Source organism: Rhincodon typus, chromosome 13 (genome assembly GCF_021869965.1).
Source record: "Rhincodon typus isolate 14 chromosome 13, sRhiTyp1.1, whole genome shotgun sequence".
In the NCBI taxonomy this organism is placed as follows: Eukaryota; Metazoa; Chordata; class Chondrichthyes; order Orectolobiformes; family Rhincodontidae; genus Rhincodon; species Rhincodon typus.
In genome coordinates this window covers 11,799,919-11,811,020 of record NC_063344.1, presented here as the reverse complement: position 1 = coordinate 11,811,020, position 11,102 = coordinate 11,799,919, and the positions used below count along the sequence as shown (strand labels likewise).

Genomic DNA, 11,102 nt, shown 5'->3' with positions numbered 1-11,102 from the left:
CCTAGACCCTTCTTCAGAAAAAGGGTCTAGGCCCGAAACGTCAGCCTTCCTGCTCCTCTGATGCTGCTTGGCCTGCTGTGTTCATCCAGCTCTACACCGTGTTATCACAGATTCTCCAGCATCTGCAGTTCCTGCTATCCCCAGAACATTATCTGGGTCTCTGGATTAACAGTCCAGTAATAATACCACTAGGCCGTTACCTTCCCTTGTTATTAATAAACCACAACTGTACACAACTTGAAATGGTGGAAGATTTCCTTCCACCACCCGTACATTGTTTTAATATACAGGAACCCCGTGAAGGAAACATTTACTGCTCATTCTTGGTTGCTCTGAGGACTTTAAGCATCAATCCTGTCTTGTGGTACTGGAGTCACTTGTAGGTCTGATCAGGTAATGGCAAAGATCACTGAAGGGCACTCCTGAACTAACTGAAGCTTTATGACAATGTTTTCTTGATATCAGTCTATTAATTACCAGCTCGATTGAACTCATTTGCCCCAATTTGCTTTGGTGAGGTTATGAACTCACAACGTCTCAGATGTTTGCATGTTAATGTAATCACAACTGCAATGGTTGGACTTTTTTTATCAAATAAGGATTAGCTGTAGCTGCTTCTGACTGTGAAATAAACTTTCTGCCATGATGTCCTTTAACATTCTATGGTTTTCACATCACACAATGCTTAATTTATAATTTTAAGTTTGATTGATAACTTTAATTTTTCACTCATCTAACTTCCTTCTTGTTTATCCACTTTCCACGCAGCTTAAGGACATAAATAGTTTCTAAAGAACCCAAAAGTTTTCAAAGTCAATGTATAATCTGCTATTAAGTTCGACTATTTTATGTATCTTATACATTTTAATAGTGAAATGTAAAGTTATAGATTTCATGTAACTAGCATTTAATTACTTTGTAAGTTCACTTAATGCTGATTTGTTGGATATAAATATGTGGTTCTTGGTGTAGGTGCAACGGTCACAGCTAAAGTCAAACGTGGCAATAAATTTGAGGTCTTTCCAAATGGCACACTGACCATTCAGAAAATTACAGTTCAGGACCGTGGACAGTACCTCTGCATAGCAGAAAACCAGTATGGCTCGGAACGACTTCTGGTCACTCTCTCTGTGGTGGCTTACCCTTCGAAGATATTAGAACCTCGAATGAAAGACATCATAGTCCATGCTGGGTATCCAGTGGAGATGAAGTGCCGATCTCAGGGAAGGCCAGCTCCAACAATCTCATGGATCCTTTCCAACAGGACCCTGGTGAGGAACAGTAGCCCATTCAATGGGAGAGTCTCAGTGTTGGCTGATGGCACCCTCAAGATTAAAGCAGTCACCGTGTATGATCAAGGGAATTACAGGTGTGTGGCCAGTAATCCGGCCGGTATTGATACAGTAACTGTTAGGATGCAAGTGGTCGCTCAGCCCCCAGCTATCCTGGAAGCAAGGCAAGACAGTGTCAAAGGTGAAGAAGGGCAGAACATCAGACTACCCTGCACCGCTGTAGGAACACCTACACCTTCTGTCCGTTGGATGATCTTTGATGGCACCGAAATCCAACCTTTGCAGTTTATCAATACAAAAGTATTTGTCTTTACCAATGGGACACTTTATGTCAAATCCTTGACTCCATCAGACAGTGGGAATTATGAATGTATAGCTACAAGTTCGACTGGATCGGAAAGGCGAGTTGTAAGTTTAATGGTGGAACGCAAACACGAGATCCCTAAGATTGTTTCTGCTTCCTCGAGCAACAACAAAGTGAACTATGGAGATAAATTACAACTCCACTGCTCAGCCACGGGCAATCCAAAACCCAAAATCATTTGGAGATTACCTTCCAAGTTAATTGTGGATCAGTGGCACCGGTAAGACATCCCATTTACTTTCATCTCTTGGCTGACTTCTAGTTAGCAATACTCTTGGTAGGCTCCTTGCAACCGTTTTAACCTAACCATGAGGCAGTGAATAAAAGGAATTGATGAAACTTTACACTTCTGGCAATGTTACCCTCCAGTGACTTTGAAGGATGTTTACCCAATGTTGTCAGTTTCCTAATGATAAGTGAGGTTAAATATGTCCTTTTCTTTGACCTAGCCTCAAGTTCACTCGATCAGATATACATGAGTACAGTGGAAGATAGCTGTTCGCTTAGGTATAACAGAGTACAAGATAATAAAAAAAACGAAAGAACTGCAAATGCTGTAAATCAGGAACAAAACCAAAAACAAAGTTGCTGGAGAAGCTCAGCAGGCTTGGCAGCATCTGTGAAGGGAAAAACAGAGTTAACGTTTCGGGTCCGGTGACCCTTCCTCAGAATTGATGGTGGCTGGGAAAACGTCAGTTTATATGCAGAAAATAGAGAGGTGGGTTGGGTAGGCAGTAAACAATAGGATAGAGCCCAAAGAGAGAGCCTATAAATCTTTGGGCTGTATCCTATCGTTTACTCCCTACCCCACCCACCTCCCTATTTTCTGCATATATTCACTGACGTTTTCCCAGACACTATCAGTTCTGAGGAAGGGTCACCGGACCCAAAATATTAACTCTTTTTCCCTTCATAGATGCTGCCAGACATAATAAAAAAAAATTCCAGTTAGGAAATCTGTTGAAGTTTGTAACTATCCCTATCCATTAATTTCAACTTTTTGTTCAAAGTGCCTTCTCCGAAATGTATTTCATGTGCCCTACACCTCAGGTTTTCTTTAAATTCCAATCTTACAATTAAGCTTGTGGTCAAGTCATTGTCGATACTTCCTTTGTTTAAGTGTCCATTTTTTTCTGATAGGGACTGTCTGAAATACCTTGGGAGATCTGTCTGCAGGAAAGGCATAGTATTGGTGTATATTGTTGTGGCTTTATTGCTGCCTAATATAAAAAATATCCTTTGTGTTTCTAGGAATGTAGGAAAATGGGAGTGGGACTAGGTCTTCCAGCCCCTTGAACCTGCTCAACCATTCTATATCCTGGCTGATCATCCACCTGAACATCACTTCCTGCATTGTTAGCAGCTTTCAGTGAGTTATGAACAAGGACACTCGGGTCCTTTCGTACATCGACATTTCCCAATCTCATCATTGAAGAAACATTCTGCACTTTAGTTCCTCCTACTAAAGTGGATAGCTTCACGCTTATCCATACCTGCCATGATTTTGTCAGCTTGATCCTCCAGATTCATATTTGCATCATCACAAATTTTACCTTGTTTCATAGCATCTGCAAACTTAGAAATATTATGTTTGGTCCCCGCAACCAGAACATGGATGTAGATTGTGAACAACTTGGTCCCAAACACTGATCCTTGTGGTACCCCAGTAACCACAGACTGCCGATCTGAGAATGGCACATTTTTTCCTATGTTCTGATTTCTCTCCAATAACTAATTCTCAATCCATGAGAATATATTGCCCTGTATCCCATGTGGTCTAAGTGTGCTTATTATACTCCTGTTGGACTTTGTCAAAAGTTTTCTATAAATCCAAATACACTACATTTATTGGTTTCCCCCTCCATCTGTTCTATGAGCAACATCTTAAAAAATGATCAAACATGAACTTGCCTTCAGCTGACTTGGCCCAATCTGACCATTATTTTCTAAATATCCAGTTATCACTTCATTTTGAATAGATTCAAATATATTCCCTACTACTGCCATCCAACTACTGGGTCTGTAGTTCTCTCCTTCCTCTTTCTTGAAGCGTGAACTAATACTTATAACTTTCCAATTTGTAGGTCCCGCTCCAAAATATGTTGAAATTTTAAAGATGATCACCAATGCATCCATTTCTCCACAGCTACCTCGTTCAATGTTCTAGGATTTAGATCATTGAATCCAAGGGATTTGTCAACATTCAGTCACATTAATTTCTCTAATACTATTTTTTGCCAATGCTAATTACCTTCTTTCCTCATTCTCACTAGTCCCTTGAGCCACTGTCATTTCTGGAATATTTTTTATACTTTCCTCCATGAAGACAGTCACAAAGGAGTTCTTAACTTCTCTGCTATTTCCCTATTTCCCATCCTACATTCTTCTGTCTCTCCGCACTAATGCTTTTCCTTTTAGATATCCACAGAGGCTGTTATAGTCTACTTAATTTTTTACTATTGCTTTGCACTTGTATTCTAGCTTCCCTTTGAAAATCGGCATCTTGGTCGTCTTTTGCTGAATGCTAAAATGCTGCAAATCTTCAGGCTTATTAAATTTTAACATCTTTGGAAGCCTTCTCCTATGACCTAGTACAATCTGCAACTTCCTTTGTTAACTACATTGACTCACATTTTCTGTTTCTATGTCTTAAAAGAATGCATGTTTGGTATAAATAATACTAGCCATTGCATGTTTTCTGACGTAGGTTTTTAATACATTTTTCCAATCTACTACAACCAGTTTACCCCTCACACCTTCATAATTTCCTTTTTTTAGACCTAAGACCTAGTTTAAGATTGAACGACATTGTTTTCAAACCTAATGAAGAATTCCAACATATTATGGTCACTCTTCCCTAAAAGTAATTTTGCAACAAGATTTTTAATTAGTCCTTACTCTGTATATAATACAACTAAAATAGCCTGTTTCCTTGTTTCCTCAACACACAACCTTAGAGCAGCAGCTTATATAAATCCCAGCACTGATGCTCAGTGGGTTTACTCAGTTTTACATACACATCAACATCACCCCTGATTACTGCATTACCCTTGTTACATGCACCACATATTTCTTGACTTATACACTTTCCTACCTTATCACTACTCTTTGTTGGCCTATAAACAACTCCCAGCTCTGTTTGCTGCTCGTTGCTGTTCCTTAACTTCTTCCAAATCGATCCTACAACCTATTCTTCTTATCTAAAATCGCTTAACACATGAGCAGGAAAACACCAGCTCCTTCTCCTGTTTACCCTCCTGTGAAATATTCTTTAATATTCAGTTCCCAGCCTTGACCACCCTTTAGCCATAATTGCAGTTGGATCATAACCATTTATAAAGTAAACAACTCCCTTGTTAGAAATGTTGTGTGTTTTAAGATACAGTGCCTTCATTTCTGCCTTTTCATCATTCTTTGGTGTTTTAACTTGATTTCATGTTGATATTATTTTCTTGTGCTTTCCATTTTAGGGGAGGTGATGGCCTAATGGTATTATCACTGGACTGTTAATTCAGAGACCCAGGTAATGTTCTGGGTACCCAGGTTCATGAATTCAATAAAAAAAGTTCTGTAATTAGGAGTATAATGATGACCATAAATCATTTGTTGATTGTCAGGTTCCATCTGGTTCACTGGTGACCTTTAGGGAAGGAAACTGCAATGTGGTTGACTCTTAACTGCCTCTGGGCAATTAGGAATGGGCAATAAATGCCAGTGATGCCCTCATCCTGAATGAATGAAAAAAATTCTGTTTACAGTATTCCTATATCCCATTAGCTAGTTCTGTTTCTTTTCTTTGCTCATTGATGGGATATGGGTGTCACTAACAAACCCTAATTATCCAGAGGGCAGTTAAGAGTCAACAACAATGCTGTAGAGTCAGACCCACAGATCAGGCCAAGTAAGGATGGCAGATTTCCTCCCCTTAAAGGACATTAGTGAACCAGATGGCTTTTTCCAGCAATCAGCAAAGGTTTCATGCTCATCAGTTGATTATTAATTCCGAATTTTTATTTTATTCATATTCCACTTTGCTGTGATGTTGTTCAAACCCGGGTCCCCAGAATATTACCCGGGTCTCTGAATTAATAATCTAGTGATCATATCACTAGGCCATTACCTCCCCTCATTTCCTCATTCCATCTCAAGTTCCCATGCGTCTGACAAGCTAGTTTAAACTATCCCTAAGAGCACTACCCAGTCTAGCTCTGAGGCCATCTGTCCCAGTCCTGCTAAGGCTTAACCTGTCCTCCTTGTATAGGTCCCACCTGCCCCAGAAATCTAAAATTCTCTCTCTTATACCTGTTGATTTGCTCAATCTTATTATTTTTAAGACATTAATTTTTCACTCTTCCTTCCTTACTAATTCCTTATTAATAAATTGAAGGAGCTTTGAAAGAAAAAACAAGCTAAATACTTAATAATCAATCACTTGTTTCACTGCAGTGTCAAGTGGCAGATAAGACTGAATAATGGGTTTTTCTCTCTACTTCCCATGCTTTTTGAAGCCACTGAAGTTTTGATGCTTTTCACCAGCAACTCACTTCTTATTGCTACTTAATCTTTGTAGTTTTTAATCTGCCGGTCACTCCCTCATTGCCCTGCTCACCAAATTCCCAAGTTCACACTCAGTGTCTATCTGCACTCGGCGACAAGCTTTTGTCTTTGAGAATTACTTTAATGTGTCTGATCAATTGCATAGTCAATCGAGATCTTAATGCAAAACTTGCACCTGGAATATTGTGAGCAGTTCTGGGCTCCGTATCTAAGGGAGGATATGCTGGTATTGGAAGGGGTCAAGAGGAGGTTTATAAGAACGATCTCAGGGATGAAGGGCTTGTCATATGAGAAGTGGTTGAGGATTCCGGGTCTGTTCTTGGTGAAGTTTAAAAGAATGAGGGAGGTTCTGATTGAAACTTACAGGGCACTAAGAGGCCTGGATAGAGTGGACATAGAGAAGATGTAGGAGTACGCTAGTAGGAGAGAATAGGGCTGGAGGTTATAGCCTCAGAGTGGAGGGACGACCCTTTAGAACAGAAATAAGGAGGAATGTCTTCAGCCAGAGCATGTTGAATCTGTGGACCTCATTGCCAAGTTGTTGAGTATATTTCAAACAGAGATATGTTTTTGATCAATTAGGAGATCAAAGGTTACAAGGAAAAGAAAGGAGAATGGGGTTGAGAAACATATCAGCCATTATCGAATGGCAGACAAGACTCGATGGGCTGTTGGTCTAATTCTGCTCCTATATCTGATAGTCTCGTGGTCTTTAGTTGCATGCTTCCTTGCCACTGTTCTCTCTATTTGTTTTTCAGAAAGACTGAATAAAAAATACACTAAAGCAAAGAATCAGAGATAGTAAAAACTGCCAATGCTGGAGTCAAAGATAACACAGTCTGGAGCTGGAGGAACACAGCAGGTCAGGCAGCATCAGAGGAGCAGGAAAGCTGACATTTTGGGTCTGAACCCTTCTTCAGAGATAGGGCCCTATTTCTGAAGAAGGGTCCTGACCCAAAACATCAGCTTTCCTGCTTCTCTGATGCTGCCTCACCTGCTGCGTTCCTCCAGCAGCACACTGTGTCAACCTCTACCCTACATCCCTGCGTTCCCATAGCTAACCCACCTAGCCTGTACATCCCTTGAACCATGGGCAGTTTAGTATGGCCAATCCACCTGCACATCTTTGGACTGTGGGAGGAAACCAGAGCACCCAGGGGAAATGCACGCAGATATGGGGAGAATATGCAAAGTCCACACAGACAGTCACCTGAGGGTGGAATTGGACCCAGGTCCCTGGTGCTGTGAGGCAGCAGTGCTAAACACTGAGCCACTGTGCTGCCCCATATTGTCATGGAGAATTTCAGAAAATGGCTTGTGAAACTGCAAGCAGGCACATCAAAAATGTTGGATATTAAATTTGACTTGAGTGATAATTTACAAATAGCGGGATGTTATTGCTTTATGTGAACAGGTGATAGTTTTCAAGAAGCACTGTCTGGCTTGTAATTCAGAAAATTACTGTAGGCTGCTGAGTGGGTGGACATTTAGCATGCACAAATATGAACGCTTGCCTGCCAGTTTAATTTTTTTGTGCAGGTTAAGGTCAACTGTAAAATAACAGAGCAGAGCCCCATGCGAACATGTTGAGTATCTGTCTGTTAATAAAGTCCAGAGGCATTCCAAGCTTCTGATGTAAATACAATGTCCACTTGGCAACAGTCGCAACAATAGCTGGAGCTCTATCACAATCATTTCAAAGGTGCTGCTTTGGAGTTTTAGCTATGACTGCTAGATGGAAACACCTATAGAAGAATGGTTCCATTAGACGGAGCAGCATATTAGTTCTTCCAGAAGATAGCAAGAACTGCAGATGCTGGAGTCAGAGTCAACACAGTGTGGACCTGGAGGAACATAGCAGGTCAGGCAGCATCAGAGGAGCAGGAAAGTTGTCATTTCGGGTCGGGACCCTTCATCAGTCCTGAAGAAGGATCCCAATCTGAAACGTCGACTTTCCTGCTGCTCCTCCTTCCTGCGGCAGTGGGATAATGAGACTCTGTTTAGTCTCTTGCATTTGGACAGACTTGGATGGCTGACCCAATTTTTTTATATATATGCACCTCTGCCAAAGCATCAGATAGTCCAACCATTCATTTCAGTACTTCATGAGATACACTACATATGCAAGCATAGCAGATGCTATTCAATCACAGGAAGGGCAGTAGCATACACACTGGAAGAATGAACATGGAGAGGTGATAGAATTTCACTGGTAGAGTAGTGAAAACTGAGGGTGTGTGTGCACTGATCTTTAAAGTTGCCAAGGCAAGTTGGAGGACAGTTGAAACTTTTGAGATACCTGGCTTTGTAAATTGGGACCTTTGGTACAAAAAACATGATCTAAATCTCTAGTCAAGCCTCAACTAGAGCATTGGATACAATTTTACATGCAAGTTCAAGAAGAAAACATCACCTTAAGAAGGTGGTGGAATTGTATTTTACAGGAACCTTCTAAAATTTAATTGGATATTTACTTGAGGAGGCCTAATCTTCCGGGTTTTGAGGTATGGGACTCAACTGGACAGCTCTTCAAAGAGCAAAAACGAAGTTGCTGGAAAAGCTCAGCAGGTACGGCAGCATCTGTGAAGGAAAGCTCTTCAAAGAGCTGACGCACACTGGATGGGCTGAATGGCTTCTTCCTGGGATGAGGGGATTTTCCTATGAGGAAGAATTAGGTGGATGAGGCTTATGTTCCCTAGAGTTCAGCAGATTGAGAGATAATGACTGAACCAAATCAAATTCTTAAATGGCTTGTCAAATGAAATCTGGAATATGGAGTCAAGTGTGACAATATGAGATTGGCTATGACAGAGATGGCAGAAATTGGTCAAAGGGCTGTGAATCTTCAGGACGAAGTCAAATAGTTAGGGATCTTTGAAATTTTCCATGCCACCTGGCTATCAATGTTCAGCCATTGACTCAAAACATAGATTTTGGATCCTAAGGGAATCAAGGAATGCTGTGGAAGGGCTAGCTGAAGTAGAAGACAAATCATGATCTTATTGAGGGATGAACCAGACTAGAAGGGCCAAATGGCCTACTATTTGCCAGAGTGTCTATAGAGAAAGATAGAGAGTGAGAGAAAGAGACATGTGCAGAGAAGCAAGTGGAGTAGATCGATCAGTACAAGGTGGAAGTGTGCATGAAATTGTCTTTCAGTAAGATAACAGATTAGAGCCTGGTATCTCTCCGAATACCATTGTATTGCACAGTCCAATTTTTAGAAGTAATAAATAGTATTACAAAGAATCTCAAACCAGAAGACCTTGCTTTCTCCTTAAACAATCTGTCTTGAAGCCAAACTCATAATTGTAGGAATAAAACTGCACGACAAAAGATATATTTCATGTGTACCTATATTCTTATGACCATCAAGCTAAAAATGTGAAACTACAGTGATCAGATGCTAGGGAACCAAATTAGCCTGATGACACGTTTAATATTGGCAATGAGATGTCAGTTTATTCTTATAAGTCAAAAAAAAGCATCATCCTTTTTTATGCACTTTGAACATATATCCACTTTGCAAAGGTTAATTTTCAGTGCAAGTGTGGAGACACCCGTGTAACTAACATGCCTCAACTAAGCACTTTCAGGCCACAGTTTGAATTGCCCAGGTACAACGTTGCAGTTCTCTCTCGCTTTCTGCCATGCATCAGTTTCTGGCATCCATTTTGGAAAATTGGTTATTATTGTGTAGTTTTCTCATGTACTTTCACGTAACTTTTTCACACTAACCTACTCATAATTTAGTGCAAATTTGTTATTTGTCTGGCAGTGGAAATTTATTAAGGCTGAGAAATTGTTGTGGGTATTGTAATAACTCCATAGAGGCCAGTATCCTGTCACCAGGTCACCCTTTATTTACATGTGGAGAGTCCTTAGCACTGCTCCAGCTCCCTCAGAACCAGCTCTCAGAGTGAACAAAACCTCTGACACTCCTGTTTATATTTGTCAGCCAGGGCTGTCTGATTAGACCTGTCCCAATCAGGGAACTCATATTGTATGAGGTCCACCTGACTGACCTCACTACAATCACTACAGATAGGCAGTGGGGAAAGCCAATGCTGGCGAAATCAGGATGCTCTGCTGAGTGTGGGATGGGTGTGGCAAAGCAGGTACTTTGGAAAACAGACAAGGGGGATCCTCATCAGCATTCCCTCCAAATTTCTTACCAGCTCAATGGCCACCGAGACATATTTGCAATAGCATCTTCTGGAACTTGAAGTCAATACCACGATTGATGTGCTGAAACCGAGGGCTGTGTGAGACATTGATGCAACTACACACACATGCTCTCTCACACACATACACAAATACACGCACACATACACACACACACTCACACACACACGTACATGCGCACACGCACACACAAACACATGCGCGTGCGCGCACACAAACTAAAACACGCACACACACAAACACAAAAACACACACACACAAACACAAAAACACACACACACAAATACCCTCTCTCATACACACACGCACACACAGATACACACACAGAGACAAACACATACACATAGACACACACAGACACACACATATACACACATAGACACAGACACACACACAAACACAAAGACACAAAGACACACACAGACAGAGACACACACAGACACATACATACACATACACACACAGAGACACACACACAGACACATACATACACAGACAGACACATACATACACACACAGACAGAGACACACACAAAGACACATACATACACATACGCACACACATATAAACGCACACACACATACACAGACAGAGACACACACACAGACACACACACACAGACAGACACACGCAGACACATACGTACACATACACAAACACACACACACATACACACAGAGACACACACACTCAGACAGAGACA

The 11,102-nt window shown here is 41.0% G+C and overlaps 1 protein-coding gene across 1 annotated transcript in view; it reads left to right on the top strand.

Annotated features, from left to right (window-relative positions):
• igsf10 (immunoglobulin superfamily, member 10) overlaps positions 1-11,102 on the top strand; it is a 34,163-nt gene that overhangs the window by 17,875 nt on the left and 5,186 nt on the right. Inside the window, exon 6 of the mRNA XM_048604745.1 lies at positions 973-1,876. Coding sequence (XP_048460702.1) covers positions 973-1,876 — 904 coding nt within the window. The remainder of the gene's footprint in view (positions 1-972; positions 1,877-11,102) is intronic.